This window comes from Equus quagga, chromosome 3, assembly GCF_021613505.1.
Source record: "Equus quagga isolate Etosha38 chromosome 3, UCLA_HA_Equagga_1.0, whole genome shotgun sequence".
NCBI lineage: Eukaryota > Metazoa > Chordata > Mammalia > Perissodactyla > Equidae > Equus > Equus quagga.
The window spans coordinates 33,408,356-33,428,220 of NC_060269.1; the positions used below are offsets into that span (position 1 = coordinate 33,408,356).

The window sequence follows — 19,865 nt, forward strand, 5'->3', positions numbered from 1 at the left end:
AGAAAAGGATCCTAAGAAGACAGACATTTCACATCTGTCTGACCATTCTACCAACTCCCAGCAGATGGGATATGACACCAGAAACACACTGGATACAAATTCAGTTTGTGGTAAACAAAAGCATATTTAAATTAGCTATTTAGTAGTCTGTGTGTACCTTCTTTTTTAATCTTTAAGACACTACAGGGTATCCCTGTGTTCAAGGGGACAAAAATGCTTCTTTTAAGAAATGAGAATTTTATTAAAGAAAAGTCTCATTTCTGCCTATGACCTTCCTACATTTACTTCATATTTTTAGGTTTCCAAAGTCAATATTCAAAATAGGTTAGTCCTCCTAGGTACTTTGCTTGCATTGGGCAGGACGTCACCAGATGCTAATGAGTGGAATCTGGTCAATGTCCAAACAACTGACTTCAGCCTCCAATAGTCGATTAACAGCACAAATTCTGTTTCTTGGGAGAGGTAACCCACCATGGGCCCCGGAGGTCCCTTCACATTGTTGCGGGGTGTGTCAAGAATGCAAAGCCTCGACCATTCTACTCAGGCCAATGTTCAGGGTCGTGTTTGCAGTGACCAACTTCAAGTGATCAGGTAACATCTTTCTTCTGATTTTTCAATCACTTGTTCTCATTAGAACTTTTGGAAAACTGGATTATGAATATGCAAGTACTTTTTACACATGTATAAAGTATCCCTGGGAGGATATGCAGGAGTCTGTTAACACTAGATGCCTCTGCAGAAGGAAACCAGATCACTGGGAAAACAGGGATAGGAAGAAGAATTATCACAATAAAGAAACTTTTGAATATTTTGGATTTTGAACAATATCAATTAATTTCCTATTCTAAATAGTTTGTTAAACTAAAAAGAAAAATGTAATATATTTGAAGTATTGGTATTCATTACAGATGGAACTGTGTCTCCCAAAAAGATATGTTCAAGTCCTAACCCCTGGTACCCGTGCCTGTGACTTTATTTATAAAAAGGGTTGAGTCATCAACTCAAGGTCATACTGGAGAAAGGTGGCCCTAAACCCAATGACTGGTGTCCTTATTAGGAGAGAGACAGACCCACAGGGAGAACACCATGTGATGATGGGAGCAGAAATGGGAGCGATGTATCTACAAGCCAAGGAACACCAAGGGCTGCGGGCAACACCACAGTAGGAGGGGCACAGGGAACAGATTCTCCCCTAGAGCCTTCAGAGAGAGTATGGCCCTAGTGACAACAAGAGCTCACACTTCAAGCCTCCAGAACTGTGAGAGAATACCTTTCTGTTGTTTTAAGCCATGCAGTTTGTGGTACACCTTGCTACCACAACCCCAGGAAACTAACACAGGACTAGTAACATGTCAGCCTAAGAACCTAAAATTCTGTCTTGAAGATGTTACATAAACTATATTTAATGTCAAAATGTTAAGTACATTCCCAAGAAAGGGGAATGCCTAAACGCCAGAAATTAAGGAACTAACGACCAGAGCTTGGCAAGCACACATACTGAAGCTACAGCTGTTCAGACAATTGGGGAGAGGGAGCTTGGGTGGAGAAGGCATTAGTCACAGTAACCAGGAGGGCCCCAGCACGCGCAGGCCAAGTGTGCATGAAGATGACAGCCTCAACTTAAGGCACGCTTTCTTGGGCTGGCCCAGTGGCGCAGCAGTTAAGTTCCCACGTTCTGCTTCTCAGCGGCCCGGGGTTCGCCGGTTCAGATCCTGGGTGTGGGCATGGCACTGCTTGGTAAAAGCCATGCTGTGGTAGGTGTCCCACATATAAAGCAGAGGAAGATGGGCATGGATGTTAGCTCAGGGCCAGTCTTCCTCAGCAAAAAGAGGATTGGCAGTAGTTAGCTCAGGGGTAATCTTCAAAAAAAAAACAAAAAAGCCACGCTTTCTCACATAAAGCTCCTCCAAAGGGCATAAACCCCTCTGCAGAAGAGCAGATTAGAGAAAAAATAAAATTCACAGCACAGGAAACTATGACCCTGAAGTTCATCTGTCTCTGGATACTCAGTGAGAATGCTAATATTCGTGATCACATTAACCTAAAACTGTAGCCCGGTTCAGTATTAGACCCATAACCACCAACAATCCAAACTTATCAGAACAAAGTAAACCAACTATTTTGGTCGATTCAAGTTCATATATAAAGAACACCCTCATCCTCCAATGAATTAGAAATGCAACTTGGAATTCAGTACTTAACACAGTGCAAGCTACCAGAAAACTATTAAGTGCCAGAATAAGATTTGGCTTGGATAAGATCTCCTAAATCATTTGAAAAAAAATATACATGCTTTACCCTACAAAATTACCTTGATTTGTTTAAAGAGAATTATAAAGGACTGAAATCCTCACATGGTATTTTATCAACAATATTTTTAATATTATGCTACAGACAAGTACATGAACACAAAATTGTAACTATTTAAATGTAATGTGGCAAATAAAAGAAATGCCCCTCAATTCTTACTTCTCTTGCATTCAGGAAGGTTACCTTATGATCTGTGAGGGTGTCCTGCTAAGATTTTTGTGCTCACTGGAGGGTTTCTGAGACGGAGATCCTGCAGGATGAGTGGAGAAGCCATGCTGTCTCACTCCTGAGGGCTGCTGCAGCCGAGGAGGTAGTGCTGAGGGGGCTTTTACTGGCTTGCCTGGATTCTTTGGCCCTCTGTAATCCATGTCTGTGACAAGAAGTCAAAAATACCTCATAAACTTTCCTATTATAAACAGCTCCAAGTACCATCCCCACCACTCTCACCCCCACAACTGTAACTCAATGTGCTCCTACCAGGATGGAAGTTTTGTCCGGAAGTAGAAGGTTTTTTCATCTTCTTCCCTGACACTGTGTTCCAGCTTTCTGAGGGAGGTGGTTTGAGATTCTTCGGTGAGTGTCTTCATGAGAAAGAAAAACATTTGTAATAACTTAAAGTATTCCTAGTAAGACTATCTACGTAAGTATTGTGCATAAATATTTTATTTTCAACTTCTGTAGGAATTTCCAGTTTTAGTTGTTATATTAAAAATTAAAATACAAAACATTTAGCAACCCAGATGCAATTCTAATCAAATAAGATGACATACATCAAAAGCATATTCTCTAACCTAACAAAACAGAAGGCTAAAAGGCCTTAATGATAATCTAAGCAAAAGATGAGACAAAGAAGGAATGGCTGTTACTCTGTTAGCTGTGACGATGGTACTGTAGTTGAGGTGGGGAAAGGGAGTCCTCACCGTGCTAGAGACACATATAAAGATCTGTTTCTGTAAGAACTGGTGTGATGTCTGGGATTTGCGTCAAAATATTCCAAGTCCATCCCCATTTAAAAAGGAAAAAAGAGGTTAGGGAGAATAGATAAGATTGCCAAATGCTGTTAGCTGCTGAAACAGGGTGATGGTTATATTGAGGGTCCCTGTACTATCCTCCTTATATCTGAGTGTGAAATTGTCCATTGTGAAGTTTGGGTGTGATTTACCACCTTTTTCTCTAATAAACGCAGCAGCAACTGAAACAAAAGGTGCTCTAAAGTAACAACGTGTAACAGAAAGTCAACCATGATATTTTACTCTCCATCTGACAAACATTGACTGAAAACTAACTACATATGCAACACAGAGCTGAATGAAAGCAGAAGTGAATGTGGGCCCTATCCCCCAAACCTCCCACTTGATAGTGACAATATACTCAATCTCCCAAATTGCCTTTGTGAAGAATGGCACATTTTAAACAAGCAACAAAACAAGTATTTTTATTTAAATATTTCAACGTGCAAAACACTAAATTTGAACTCAAACTTCTTTCTCAAAAGATCTAAATAAATATATTTTCTACACGTAGACAATACCTTTTAATTGACTTCGCAAAAACACAGTGCCATTTAAAAATGCTCATGATTACATTTGGCTAAATGGAAGAGACAGGAGAAGAGTGGTACATACTTCTTTCCAAGTTCTTCGACCAAAACTGGTCCGTTCTCAGAGTGAACGCCTTGAAAGTCTACATTAGAAAATTTTCCATTGTGATCCAACCTAACCTGTTGAACAATTCCAGAAACAAAAATCAGTCACCTGCTCCCTTTGCATTAATGATCAGGTTTTAAATTTTTATTTTGTTTTCAATTAAGGAGAAAATGAATGTATATCGTTAAAAACAAAACAAAGTTCAAAAGGGTGCACAGTAATATGTGCCTCTGACCTCCCAGACCTATGCATCTCTACCCAAAAAACTTTTCTTTGTTTACCCTTCCAAAATTTTTCTAAATTGTTTTTCTAAATAGTTCAGAGGGGCTGGCCCAGTGGCGCAGCAGTTAAGTGCGCACGTTCTGCTTCTGCTGCCCAGGGTTCACTGGTTCGGATCCCAGATGCGGACCTACGTACTGCTTGTCAAGCCATGCTGTGGTAGGCATCCCGTCCCACATATAAAGCAGAGGAAGATGAGCACGGATGTTTAACTCAGGGCCAGTCTTCCTCAGCAAAAAGAGGAGGATTGGCAGCAGACGTTAGCTCAGGGCTGATCTTTCTCAATAAATAAATAAATAAATAGTTCAAAAAGAAGAGCACAATCAAATAAGGCTCCAAATGTTAGCTCAGGGCTGATCTCCCTCAATAAATAAATAAATAAATAGTTCAAAGAGAAGTACGAGCACAATCAATTCAGGCTCCAAACAAGAGAGGTGGCACGTCCTGGTTCTGAACCAGGGCTATGGCACCATACACACTAGGATTCAAGGCCCACTCTTCTACTTACCAGCAATATGACCTTAGGCAAGTTACTTATCTCAATTTCAGTGTCCTCATATGCAAAATCGGGCTAATAATAGTGCCTACATCATAGGACTCGTGGAGATGGAATGAGGTACATATGATATATGTAAAGGACACCAACTTGCACACAGCAACCACTCTAGACGAGAGCAACTATTATTATAACTACTATTATCTTCTCACTTTTCCAATATTTAAAATGTGTTAACTGTGACCTTTTTTCTCCCTAAAAATAGATCCACCATCTGTTCTCTAATAAACAATCGGTTTTAGCCAATAGCAAATCATGACAGAACAGTAAGCCTTTCGATTTCTTTCTGTGGTCAGATGGCCCCCATCGATCAGGGCATCTGCCAATCCTGCACTAGGATCACCACGCTGGGAGCCCAGGGTATGCAGCATGACTTTAAGCAACCTCCTACTTTTATTAGTAGATGAGAGTCCTCAAGCTGAGGTTTCATTCTTCATCAACCACAACAGGACACTTTGCCTTCCTCTCTTCAAAAGTTTAACAATAAAAAAGATTTTTCTAAAGTTAATTTTGATAAAGTTTAAAATACATCTAACATGCTTACTTGAGTAAACAAAAGTCACCTTTGAATCACAGCAGTTTCCATAATAAAATTTCAAAGAAATTTTAGCCAAGTGAAATAGTTAAGTAGTAGAAATCGAAACAAAATACTCTAAAAAGGAAAAAATTAAAACAAGTCTCTGCTTTACCATCTACTTTATCAACAGCATCTACTTTACCAAAACCAACTGAAACCTCAAAGGAAATACGCTTGATTTAAAATAACGACTAAAATGATTTTAGTGATGCAACATAAGATAAGCAACCTTCTCTTCTCTGTTGGGGCTGGGTGGTGAGGGACGGGGAGCCCTAAGCCCTGGGTTCCTTCTTCTAAGTTTTCCAAATCTCTTGTAAAAGATACCACAATTCTGTTCGGCCATCAGAGCACACTTCTGACAAGCCTGTAGGGAAGAACCTAAATGAATCATATTCTCTTCTTCCTCTCCTTTCAAATACCCTCGAATCAGAACAATAGTAAAAGTTCTTAAGGTAAAGTCTGTCACTTTATGCCCAGATATAATCCTGGTCAATCAGATACTTTTCACAAACCACTTCATCATAAAGGAAATGAGTGTTTCCATCATAAGTTAAGAAAAAATGTTTGTCAATAGCTATTTTAAAGTAGTTGGGTTTTTTTTAAGTTACTTTATTTTATTTTATTTTTCTTGCTGGGAAAGATTCGCCCTGGGATAACATCTGTTGCCAATCTTCCTCTTTTTACATAACCTGCCTGTATAGCATGGCTACTGGGCTACTGACAGACAAGTGGTGCAGTTTTCGCCTGGGAACTGAACCCAGGGCTGCTGAAGCGAAGCGTCCTGAACTTTAACCACTACGCCACCAGGGCTGGCCCCAATGTAGTTTTAAAATGGCAAACCATTTAAAATAGAAACCATTTTTGATGAAAATTACCTTTCAAATAGCAATATTTTTGTGCATGTGCGTTGTTTCTGTTTTGGAAACAGTAGTACCTTTTCAAAAACAATGAACAAAAAAGGGACCTTGGAAATTATCTTATTGAGTTTCTCTAGCCTTGGTTTGACTGGACCAGATAATTGGCATTATTGGGAGCAGATAATTCTTTGGGGGCAGGGAAGCGTCCTGTGCACTGTAGGATGGTCGGCAGCATCCCTGGCCTCTACCCACTAGATGTCAGTAGCACCTTCCCAGCTGTGACAACAAAAAATGTCTGCAGACGTTGTTGGGGGGGTGCAAAATCATTCCAAATTAAGAAACACTGACCTAACCCAACCTTCCACTTTAACAATCAACTACTTAAATGCACAGCAGCAGCTCACTCACAGTAAATGGCACTCTCCTTACTATTCACTAGCCTTTCTCAATCCAAGAGAAAAATATTATCTATCCATCAAAATCTTCCAGGATTACTTTCATAAAGAAAACAAATTATAACGTCAAGTTTGAATCACCTTCAGTAAATTATCTGCCAAGTGTAATGAAACTATCCAAAAAGCTCAAATGTTACTGTTCCTTCTCTGAAGCAAGTAATATCAGAGACTGACTCGTTAAAGATCATGTGATGGGATGCGATAGTTTTAGATACATAGAATTTTGGTTATGTATTCAAACGGGGCAAAAAGCTAAACATTTAAAACTATTAAAATGTATACAAGATAAAACATTCCGAAATCTTAAATTAACAACACAAACGTGAGCTGTTTTCTTGGTTCCTATTAGAATAAGTAAGATTTCAAGTAAAATCTTTTCTTCCTCTATATAATCACTTACTTGGCATTTATCTCCAACTTCATACTGTAAGCCAGCAGCAATGGAATAGTCACGTTTCTGTTGAGCTGTAAAACACCAGTATATATCAAGTTGACAATTATTTTCAAGCACCCACAAATAAAATTTATGGAAAATGCAGATTTTTTAACTCACCTTGTTTAGACTTCAGCCAAATTTCATACTCCACATTTCTATAGACTGCTGGATTGAGTGACTTAAGAACCTTTCTAGACAAATGCAGGTTAGGAGAGTTCCCATTGTTTTTCGGGTGCTAAACAAACAAAGTCAGGAAGTCTGATCAACACAGAAACGCTTTTACAACATTTTCGTTTGAGCTATATATGAGTACAATCAAATGAAGCAGAAAACTTCAAAAATTAAGAAGTCAGCCAAAAAATTTCTTACTAGATGATCCTGCCTCTATTGAAAAGGTACCAGAAAAAAAGAAAACTACAAAGAAATACCTGATCACTCGACAAAGCTTTCAACCCATTCACATCATTAGCAGCGGCAGCTTCACTCCTACAAAGGAAGAAACATAACCATAATTAGGAGCACAAAATGCGTCTGCATGCATTTAACTTCTTCCAACATCATAGAAAAATCTCAGAAGTCAGCTATATTACAAAAAGCCAAAGCTGTATTCCAAGAAGCTCCTAAGAGTTTTAGCATAAGTGTGCACGGATGCGTGGGGGTGTTATGTGTATGTGTACATGTATATGTAAGATGTAAGTGAAAGATTTATATCCGTAACTCTTACTGGCTGAATCACCAGAAAAAAATAAAGAGAAATAAACTGTGAAATCCGGGTGGATAGAATAATTGAGTTTATAAAACATTCAATGTAAAAATTTCCTTTCAATGTATAAATGAGGCTCCATTAGACAAAATATTCCACTACAACAAGATGTACAATCTAATGAGATGAGATACAACTATGAAATCAGTAAGTTAAATGCTAATAAGTGCTATGGGGTAGAGGGAGGGAGGAAGAAATGATAGTGTTGAGAAGGAGGCTCAAATAATAAAAAGTGGGATGAGGAAAGAACCTGCTGAGACATCTTTTTGAATACAGAATTAAAGATGATGAGACAGCAAACCATATGGATACTTAGTATTCCAGGCAGAGGGTACAGCAAGTGCAAAGACCCTGGGGTGGCCAAGAGGCTGGAGATGCTGGAACAGAGTGATGGCAGGTCAGATGAGAGATGAAGTGAGAGGCTACCTGTACTCTTCTCTCCTACAATTCCTCCTTAATAAATCAATCTCTAGTCTTCAGAACAATCTCTAAGTCTATACCCTTAAATGCAGCAATGTTTAAGAGACCCCAAGTATCTAGAGTCTAGACTAAAAAAGCACCCATAATTTTCAGTACTTCAGGATTGACCAATATGAATGTGACAAGAATCCAGGCACAAGACTATAGTGACATCATTGTACCTTCCTCCTTATTACCACACTATGCCTATTTATCCTGCCACAATTATGTGACATTCTTCCCTAGCTGAAGCCTTGCCCTCCCTACACCAGACATTACACAAGTAAAAAGAAATCTTAATAATGCAACAAAAAGTTAATTAAAAAGGCTCCCATGTCCAAGGGGCACAACAGTACAGTATAAAAAGAAAAACTGAGCATTACAACGTGCACATCCTCCCTGGTAAACTTCTCCAGGCTGCTAGCCTTTACTCCATATTTCACTGCGACTGCCGTCCCAGACCCAGCAATTGCTAAAACTATTAGCAGCAGCAACCACGAAGCATGTGCTGGAAGGCTGCCTACACCAATCACAGGTGTAAGACAACAAGCTAATCATTCTGTCCCAACTCCCTGTCTGCTCAATTACACATCTGAATCAGACAGGTGCCTGGAGAAAACCATGGAGCAGAATTTCTATCTGTGCAAAATTAATTAGTCTATTCTAGGATTATATTTACAATGGCAGACCCAGATTCTAACCTAAGTGACTCATTTCTTTCTTACAAAGAAATGGTAGTCAATCAAATCTTCAATCAGGATCAGAAAAATTTAATTCAACAAACGCCTGGAATTACAGATAAAAGCAGATATATTTAAGTATTTAATGAAGAATTAGATATCCTAAGGCTTAATTTCATTCCTTTCTCTAGTTTCACAGTATGTGACACTAAGTAGGATACTTTCATATTCTTAGACAAGAGAAATAACGCACTTTTAGCTTCAGTGGGAATGGAATAGGCTTGGTTCTTATATAAACTTATTAATATTACTGATAAAAACTAACATGTTGGACACTATATCTATCAACTAGGCTATGCACTTTACAGGTTATCTCATTTAATTCTTACAAATTCTCCCTTTCGAGGAAATACTAATATATCCTCAGTTTATAGCTACAGAAGTGAGGCTTGTTAGTGAATTTAAGTAACTTCCCCCAAGTCTAGTTAGTAGGCAGGAAGCCAGGTCTAAAACCAGGTTTGGAAGTCCGCAGCCCAAGCTCTTAACCTATGCATCCAGGTTAAGATTATACTTAACCTCTAATCTAAACTACCCCACACAGCCTGTGTGGAAAAGAAAAATAAGACTCAAGAGACTACAAGTTAAAAGGTGCTTATTCACAACCTAAAGAGTGGCATTATCCAAAGCTGTTCACATACCTATATCCCAACTTGGGATTTTTATTATCTAAAAAGAAAAAGAAGGGGGCCGGCCCCATGGCTGAGTGGTTAAGTTCGCACGCTCTGCTTCAGCGGCCCAGGGTATCACCAGTTCAAATCCTGGGCGCAGACTCGGCACCACTCATCAAGCCACGCTGACAAGGCATCCTACATGCCACAACTAGAAGGACCCACAATTAAAAATGCACAACTATCTACCAGGGGGCTTTGGGGAGAAAAAGGAAAAATAAAATCTTTAAAAAAAAAAAAAAGAAAAAGAAGTAGCATTATCTAAGACAAAATTTTAAAAAGTCAAGGAAATCAAAATGGCCATTTTTTCATCACAGGATATGTAAATAATTGACAGGTTAACCTTAAAATTTTACAATACATGCACATATAGGTAAGACCAAATCTATTCTACAGATACTCATCTAGATTACACAGAAATAGATTCTTATCAACCAAAACATCAACTTTCAAAAGAAAAAGTCCTGCAATAGAAATCAGGTAAAATTAGTGACAGGGAAAAAGAATCTTCCACCACAGGCTGCTGTATTTTAGGAATACCATAATATCTCAACAAGGCAACTCTAGGCAGGAACATTTATTGAACATTTACAGCACTATAAAGGTATTTCAGGACCTAATTCATTCTTACTTGCAACTATCATCCTCTGAATCTGATATTTCACTGTTGTTTTCATCAGCTACTTCGGAGGTGTCTAGTCCCATCAAGATTTTACTAACATCAGTTTTAAATACCTTCTCATAGAGCAATTCATAAAGGAGAGCTGCAAGTAACAAGAGAGAGATGTTATGCAATATTAACTAATTTTATATTCTAACATAAAATTGAGATTGTCTATCACTGAGACTTCTAAAATCTTAACTGACACTTGCAACATCTTATGGTCAAAACACAATTTAATCAGAAAGTTACGCAGATAGAGAACAACTAGAATCTCGGTGTGTGCAGTTAATGAGTTCAAAATCATCATAGGAGATACTGCCATTTTTAAAACTAACAAAAACACAAAAAGGGTCACCACTGTGAAACAAGCATGACAGTAAAAGTTAAACATAAAAATTGAGCAATTACTCCATTCTACGCACTGTGCTAAGCCTTTACATATCTTCGTATTTAATCCCAGCACAGTGAAGTATTATTCTTCTAACTGTACAGATGAGAAAACTGAGAATTAGAGATGTCATACAACCAGCCCAACCCTAAGAGCCTTGGATGGAAAACATTAAGATTGCTAGAAAGAGGATAACTTTTCATTAGGGACTAAAAAGAAACTGTTATAAAATGTATTCTCAGCAGCCACTGAAGGAAAGAAGGCTATTTGGACAACTTTTCTGCTTTAAAAAAAAACAACTCCAGAACATGGAAATAAAGATTAGTAAACGGAGTTTAGGAGTCTACACATGGAGTTTAGGACTCTCATTTGGTTTTATTACAGTAATCTTTATGAAAACAAGTACACTAAGAATTCACCCACGATGGGTCCCCAGAGACCTCCTTCTCACAGACCATCTTTCTTCCAACCCTATTATCATCCAAACCACAGGCACTGAGAAAGCACAACAAAGGGAGGCTCCAGGAGCTGAAGCATCCAGATTTTGCCTAGCTGGGAAAGGAGGACGACACAGCCCAGGACACACACAGGTAGACTTTCCTATCTCAAAATACAATCAATCAATTTTAAAAAAATCTGCATTACACATATCTTTCCCGGTCACCACTAGCTTAAGAGGAAAGAGCTGTTACGTGTCCAGCACTGCTGCTTTGTATGCGTGGTGTGCACTCTGTCAGACCAGATGACAAAGGATGTGAAGGGTGGCAGGAAGGAAGGAACTACTAGAGTAGTGATTCTCAGTCTGGGAAGGAGAGGGGATTTCATCCTCCCAGGAAATATTTGACAAGATCTGGAGACATTTTTGATTGCCACGTGGGAGAGAGAAAGCTGCTGGCAACTACTGTGCAGAGGTCAGGGATACTAGCAAACATCCTACGATGCACAGAACAGTCCCCACCACAAAGAAGTTTCTGGCCCAAAATGTCAAACAGTCCCAACGCTAAGAAACGCTGCTCTAGAGCCAAATACAACCAAATGCTTGATTTGCTCATTTACATTTTCAAGTTACACACTAACAACTTTAAAAATACATACAAATCCTTATTACTAAAATTATTTGGCCAGCCTAGCAGTGTAGTGGTTAAGTTTTCATGCTCTGCTTTGGTGGCCCAGGTTTCACAGGTTTGGATCCCAGGTGCAGACCTACACACTGCTCGTCAAGCCATGCTGTGGCAGCATCCCGCACAGAAAATAGAGGAAGATTGGCACAGATGTTAGCTCAGTAACAATCTTCCTCAAGCAAAAAGAGGAAGATTGGCACAGATGTTAGCTCAGGGCACATTTCCTCACAGTCACACACACACACAAATTATTTACGGCAGGAAAGAAATAACTTCGTATTTACAAGTCAAACTCTAGCACCTAACTCCTTTTTTTCTGTTGAAACAAGTTTTTATTATAGTATTAATATTTTGGGTAACCTACGGTTCTTAGAAATATCTTTTTATACAACAGAGTATATTTGCCCTGATTTGTTTCGTATTAAGACTGTATAGCTTGGGAATATAATTTCCTATACAAACAAATGGGTGATACTTACACTGACACATGGCAGAGCTCTCTTTATACTTTATGGGATAGACAATATCATAATGATTTCCATTTGAAAAACACAGTAATACCTGAAAAGGAAAAATAAAAGACACCTTTCAGCCCCTCATATAAAGTGGAGGAAGACTGGCACAGATGTGAGCTCAGTGCCAATCTTCTTCAGCAAAAAAAAAAAAAAAGGAAGGAAAAAAGAGACAAAAGACCAAGAAAATATTCCACAACCTTACTAATGCTTACCTCTAAGAGGCAGAATCAAAAGAAAATTTTTTCTGCTTCTTTACAGTTTTAAGTACTTTCTAAATAGTCAATTACTTACTTACTTAGTTAAGTAGTCAATTACAAAGAGAAATGCATACTGATTTCGTTTAGATTATATCATATTCCAAAAACTGTATTGAAAAGGCTAGAGCTAACCACCTTGGAAACCCCCAAGTCTTTACAAAGAGAGTATTTCACTCAATTCCCCTCCCCCTTACCACCATTAGCATGGTGACAAGATACTTCAACTTGGCCTGGATGATTCTAAAACAGCTAATTAAAACAAAGTTCTCTTAGAATGTACCAGTTGATTTTTCTTTTTCTTTCTAGGCATCACATAATTTTTCAGCTGGTTCTGCTTCATGACAATAACACCTTCACCAGCAAATTATTTTTATAATGAGAAATTACCAAAGTATTTCTGGATGCAGTGGAAGAACCTGTTTTCACAAGTTATTTTACTATTTAATGTTTATATTGACACCAAACAGTAAGAGTCAAGTTAATCACATACACTATTTCCAAAATATATAAAGAACTCATAGAACTGAACACCAAAAAAACGAACAACCCAATCAAAAAACGGGCAGAGGATATGAACAGACATTTTTCCAAAGAAGATATACAGATAGCCAATAGGCACGTGAAAAGATGTTCAACATCACTAATTATTAGGAAAATGTAAGGCAAAACTACAATGAAATATCACCTTATGGCTGTCAGAATGGCTATAATTAACAAGAAATAACAAGCGTTGGAGAGAAGGTAGAGAAAAGGGAACTCTCACAAACTGCTGGTGGGAGTGCAAACTGGTGCAGCCACTATGGAAAACAGTATGGAGATTTCTCAAAAAATTAAAAATAGAAATACCATATGACCCAGCTATCCCACTACTGGATATTTATCCAAAGAACTTGAAAACACTAATTCAAAAAGATATATGCAGCCCTATGTTCACTACAGCCTTATTCACAATATGCAAAACTTGGAAGCAACCCAAGTGCCCATGAAGGGACAAATGGATAAAGATGATGTGGTGTATATATATACAATGGACTACTACTCCATAAAAACTGACGAAATTGTGTCATTTTCGACATCATGGATGGACCTCGAGGGTACTGTATTATGCTAAGCGAAGTAAGTCAGAGAAAGACAAATACTGCATGATTTCACTCATATGGAGAAGATAAACACATACACAGGTACAGAGAACAGACTGGTGGTTACCACAGTGGAAGGGGGTGGAGGAGGGTGAAAGGGCTAAAGGGGCACATATGTATGGTGACAGACGGAAACAAGACTTTTCATGGTGAACATGATGCAGTTTATACAGAAGCTGAAATCATGTACACTTGAAATTTACACTTATAAACCAATGTGACCCCAATGAAAAAAAAATTTTTTGATCATATACAATAACATCTCAATTTTTTTCCTCTGGTGAAATGTTATGATAGGTTCAACACAATGCTCTGTGGGGAAAATCAAATACAAAATAATATGAATCGATGATTAACAGGAACTTAAACTCAGTATCATAACCTTCATACGGAAATTTATTCAAAAAGTCACTTAAAAATTATAGCTCAGAAGGTCAAGGTGGCAAATGAGTAGTTCTTTTACTTAAATCCTTTAGAAACACTCAGAAAAATTCTTACCTTTTCAGGAAAATTATTTTCAGTTACTTGTGAAGGAGAAACATTTGGTTCTCGATAAATTATAAAATCTTTCCTGAAAATAACATTTAGAAATTACTCCTGACAGAATACATTTCATGAATTGAGATTTAATAGTTCATTAATTCATTCATCACAAGTCTGGCATGTGCCAAGCAATGTTCTAGGCAGTGGAGGTAGAGCAACAAACAAAAGATAGTAATGGAACACCTAAGTTGCAAATTACTACATAAAAGTATCTTTTAAAAAAATAAACTTTCAAATGTAACTTCAGATACAATTCTAAAAGGAGACCTCAAGGCACAGAAATTGTAAAGATGAAATTTATTTACATTTCCAAAAGAAAAAATAAAGCATTAGCCTCCTCCTCTCTTGGGCAACAGCAGTAAAATTGATAATACGGTACTTTGCCTCTCTTCCAGTGGCCATTCAATGCTACTGGCCCTGAGAAAGTAGGAAATCATTTCTCTACAAGGTTGATAAGTGATATAGTTTACAAGCCTGGAAAAATTTCTGTACTCCTTTCCAAAAATATTTTGAGACCTACAGCTTCTAAATGTTGACATATCTAAATGTCAAAATCTAAACGATGCAATTAAAAACGCAAAACCTTAGAAAAGATGCTTCACAACCAAGGCATATAATTGCTTTCTACTTTAACAGTTTTAGTACAACAGAATATACTAATTTCCCACTGATTTTATTTTTGTTTCTTATGTTATCACTGTTTACCTGTACATAAGAGAAAGGGCACTTATTTCCACTTGTCCAACCCATTCCTGTATTGAAGAAAAAATAGTTGGCACGTAAGTGTCTCATACTTTTTACAATATACCTCTATACAGTACATTAATACGTACCTTTACACATTATACCCAGTGAACTAGAAAAGCTCAATAATACTATTAGTATTGTGAATACTATAAAAACATTTTATAAAACAGGCTATAATATACACTAAAAAGCTGCCCAGGGGCCGGACCCCATGACCAAGTGGTTAAGTTGCGTGCTCCGCTGCAGCAGCCCAGGGTTTCGCCAGTTCGGATCCAGGGCACAGACATGGCACCGCTCATCAAGCCATGCTGAGGCGGCACCCCACATGCCACAACTAGAAGGACCCACAACTAAAAATATGCAACTATGTACTGAGGGACTTTGGGGAGAAAAAGGAAAAATAAAATCTTTCAAAAAAGAAACACAAAAAGCAAAGCTGCCCAACTCTCTGTTGCAAAAGTCCTCAGTAACAGTGTGGAATGACAGTGCCTACTGGTGGCAAGACCATGGAGTGGTATCTCTAAGTTGACAAAGTGTTGAAGGCAAGGGCTCTGTACTCCAACCTAGCACCCAGGACAGAGCCTGGACATGGTATGTACCCAGAAAATGAGACGTTCAACAGAAGCAGAACTCAGTAATCAGAAAGGATAAAAAAGGGCAGAAGGTCTCTTATCTTCAGGGAGACTGAAGGTATAAAGAGAGCAGAGTCTCAGCAAATGTTTTGAAATGAGGCAGAAATTCTAACAGTCCTAAAGGAGTCACTTTAAGTTTTTTAGAAGGAAATGGCCAGTATATATCAAAATTTAAAATATCCATATAGGGGACAGCCCGGTGGCACAGTGGTTAAGTGTGTACATTCTGCTTCAGTGGCCCAGGGTTCCCTGGTTCGGATCCCGGGTGCGGACATGGCACTGCTTGGCAAGCTGTGATATGGAAGGCATCCCACGTATAAAGTAGAGAAAGATGGGCATGGATGTTAGCTCAGGGCCAGCCTTCCTCACCAAAAAGACGAGGTTTGGCAGCAGATGTTAGCTCAGGACTCATCTTTCTCAAAAAAAATCCATATACCTTTGACCCAGCAATTCAATTTCTATAAATCTATCCTAAAGAAGTATTTCATCTGTCCACAAAAAGGTATATAAACAAGGATGCTCGCTCACTGTAGCTATTTGTAATAGTTAAAAAAAAATTTTTTTTAAAGAAAGCCCCAAGATGGCTGGCCCACTGGCATAGTGATTAAGTTCAAGTGTTCTGCTTCAGCAGCAGTGGGTTTGCAGGTTCGGATCCCCAGCATGGACCTACACACTGCTCATCAAGCCATGCTGAGGTGGTGTCCCATATACAAAGTAGAGGAAGACTGGCACAGATGTTAGCTCAGGGACCATCTTCCTCACCAGAAAAAAAAGAAAGCCCCAAGATCCCACTAATAGGTAAGAAATAGTTAAATAATTTATGGTTCGTCTACACTATGTATGGAATACCATGCAATCATTAAAAAGAACGAGGTATACCCACACAAACTGATCAGATTATTAAGTGTAAAAGGTAAGTCATAGTAAAATAATCGTATTGTATAAAACAAACAGAAAGGTATGTTCAATACGTATGCATATGTACATAGAAAGAGGACTATAAGGACACATCCTAAATTGACAGTGGCGACAGGGAATTCAAGATGAGGGAAAATGAAGGATATTCACTCTTCATTCTGTATTAAATCTTTTTACCATGAGAATATATTCCTATACTACCTGTGAAATTAGTAAAGACAATACCAACAGTCACTAAAAATAATGAGCTATGGTAAATGAATACTGCTGCTTTTTCCTTGAAATTTGAGAATAAAAGATTTTAGACAATGTTTTGATCTCAGACAAGGAAAATCTTTCCCTCAGAGACTTTCCATTTTAATAGTTCTTAAAAGTTGGCTCTGGTTTTCAAAATGAAATGAGTGCCATATATTAAAATAGATTTCTTAAAATAGGCATCTGCCGAACAATCCTAGCTTCCCATGAACTGTTACAAGCGACACCCTCTGCTCTAGAGGAAATCCTTCACTGAACCCGGTCTGCTGAGATCACAAACACAAGCTACATCTACTTTTCTGCAAAATGTGTTACATCACTTTGAAAAATGGAAAATTATTCTACTAGTGTCAACAAAATACTGCCTCTCAAATAATGTACCTTTTTTTTTAACAATTGGCACCTGAGCTAAGATCTGCTGCCAATCTTTTTTATTTTCTTCTCCTTCTCCCCACAGCGCCCCAGTACATAGTTGCATATTCTAGTTGTAGGTCCTTCTGGTTGTGCTATGTGAGACGCTGCCTCAGCATGGCCTGATGAGTGGTGCCATGTCCGTGCCCAGGATCCAAACTGGTGACACCCTGGGCCGCTGAAGCAGGGTGTGCAAACTTAACTACCTGGCCACAGGGCTGGCCCCTAATGTACCATTTAATAAGTATTTAATCTTCAGGATAAATTCTGTAGTAGTCTGGTTAAGAAAACAATGGCTATCATAATTATCTTCTTGCCTTCTCTAACCCCCGTTTTAAATTATAAAAAAAAAAAATCTAAGTTCTACCATTGTTCTACCTTAAGGCTACATTTTTATTCACTCAGCACTTTTTACAGTGTTTGATGTACTTTCTTATTGTGTGTGAGAGTAAAGCATTTTTGCAAAACCTGTTTTAACTGATGAACTACACTATATCAAGAACAATTTAAATGTTCTTAAATAGTCATCAAAAGCAAACTTTTGTTCCTCAAAAGACACTATTAAGAAAATGAAAAGTCAAGACACTAATTGGAAGAAAATATTTGCAAAATATATATCCAATACAGAACTTATATCCAGTATAAAGAACTCTTATAATTCAATAAAACCAACATCATAAAAAATGGGCAAAATCTATCAACAGACGTTTCACCAACAAAGGTATATGGATGGCAAATAAGCACATGAAAAGATGCTCAACAGTATTAGAGAAATGCAAGTTAAAATCACAATGGGATACCACTGCACAACTGCTAAAATAGCTACCATTTAATAAGCTAACAGTATCGAGTGTCAACAAAGATGCAGAGCAATTAGAATTCTCACATATTGCTGAGAAAGCAAAATGGCAGAGCCACTTTGGAAAACAGTTTGGCAGTTTCTCATTAAGTTAAACATACATTTACCATATGACCCAACAATTCCACTCCTAGGTGTTAATCCAAGGGAAAAGAAGACATATGTCCACACAAAGACTGAGAAGCAAATGTTCTTAGCAGCTTGAATCATAGCAGCCCCAAACTGGAAAGAACCCAGATAGCCATCAAATGGTAACTGGATAAACATTGTAGTACATGCATACAATGAGCGACAACTCAGTAATAAAAATGAACTAACTACTGCTACCCACAACAACATGGAAGAATCTCCAAGTGTTTCCGTTACGCTAAGTGAAAGAAGCCAGACACAAAAGACTACAAACTATGTCATTCCGTGAATATGAGTCTAGAAAAGTCAAAACTTAGGAAGCAGATCAGTGGTTGCCAAGAGCTAGGGGGTGGGGGAAGGAGATTAAGTGCAAAAGGGCATGAGGAACTTTTTGGAGAGATGGAAATATCCTATATGGTGTTTGCGGTGGTGGTTACACAACTGTACACACTTGTCAAATCTTATCAAATTACACACTTAAAATTGGTGAATTTTACTGTATGACAATTTTACCTCAGGAAAGCTGACAAAAACATATTCTTGCAAAAGTCTGAGGCACTTTTCAAAATGCTCCACTGATATTTTAAGTAAAAGGATAAAGATGCTTTTTCTTGAGAACTGGATGAAGCAATGGAATTTATCCATCAACCGTATTTCTCTTTCCATTTCATACATCCCATATATCAGAGAGAAGAAACGAATGAAGACAAAAATATTGATGCTAACAATGAAGAATGAAACTGTTCAGAAGGTTTGATCAGACTGGGGAAGGGATTGTCAAAAGAATAAAAAATCTGGCCAGCCAGCATCCTAGGAAGAAGGGACCTGTCCCACGTGCTCAAAATCACAGCACCTCTCCCTCCTTCCTCTCGGCACCTCCCCAGTCAGTCTCAGTTCAGTTCACACCACCTCACTTCCTCCCTGTCCCCTTCTCTCCACTCCCATTATGTCTGCCCTTTCTCAGCCTGAACTGCTGCACAAGATCACCACAAAATAACATCCTGGGGTTTTTTTCTGACTAAAAAATTAATAAATGGTTTTTGTCACTGCCTTTATTTTCCACAAAGGAAGTAAAAATCAGCAGTAACATTACTGTCTAGAGATAACAACTCTGAACATTCCGGTTAACATTCTCTTAACATATAATGCAATGTGGATTTAACATTTACTCAGCACACACAAAGTGATCATCAATTAGGCACCCCAAATTGAAACGTAACGATGGAATTCCAAAAGCAATAAAATATCCAATTCCTGCTTTCAAAGAGGGTTATAAACTGAGAGGAAAAAAACATAAACTTCAGGAAAATGAATTTGTGACCATCATACATGGGCAAAACTCAGTATCAAAATCACTGAAATAAAAATGTAGTCAGGAGCAGATTTAGAGAAAAGGCCTTCAGAGGGTATCTGTCTCTAAAACTGGAGTAATAATATACTATCCCATTTTTTACACTTAATAGTGTGCAAATTTTTCCACGTATAAAACAAATTTTTTTCTTCTTTTTCTTTTTTTTTTGCTGAGGAAGATTTGCCCTGAG

General features: G+C 38.1%; 1 protein-coding gene across 4 annotated transcripts in view; it reads right to left on the reverse strand.

The window, feature by feature from the left end:
* OTUD4 (OTU deubiquitinase 4) overlaps window positions 1-19,865 on the reverse strand; it is a 46,513-nt gene that overhangs the window by 17,994 nt on the left and 8,654 nt on the right. For all 4 annotated transcript variants that reach the window (XM_046656943.1, XM_046656941.1, XM_046656945.1 and 1 more), the window contains exons 4-13: window positions 15,079-15,125; window positions 14,329-14,401; window positions 12,399-12,480; window positions 10,378-10,510; window positions 7,545-7,602; window positions 7,234-7,351; window positions 7,081-7,145; window positions 3,936-4,030; window positions 2,788-2,891; window positions 2,494-2,680 (exon numbers count right to left, since the gene is read on the reverse strand). In XM_046656943.1, the coding sequence (XP_046512899.1) occupies window positions 2,494-2,680; window positions 2,788-2,891; window positions 3,936-4,030; window positions 7,081-7,145; window positions 7,234-7,351; window positions 7,545-7,602; window positions 10,378-10,510; window positions 12,399-12,480; window positions 14,329-14,401; window positions 15,079-15,125 (962 nt within the window). The remainder of the gene's footprint in view (window positions 1-2,493; window positions 2,681-2,787; window positions 2,892-3,935; window positions 4,031-7,080; window positions 7,146-7,233; window positions 7,352-7,544; window positions 7,603-10,377; window positions 10,511-12,398; window positions 12,481-14,328; window positions 14,402-15,078; window positions 15,126-19,865) is intronic.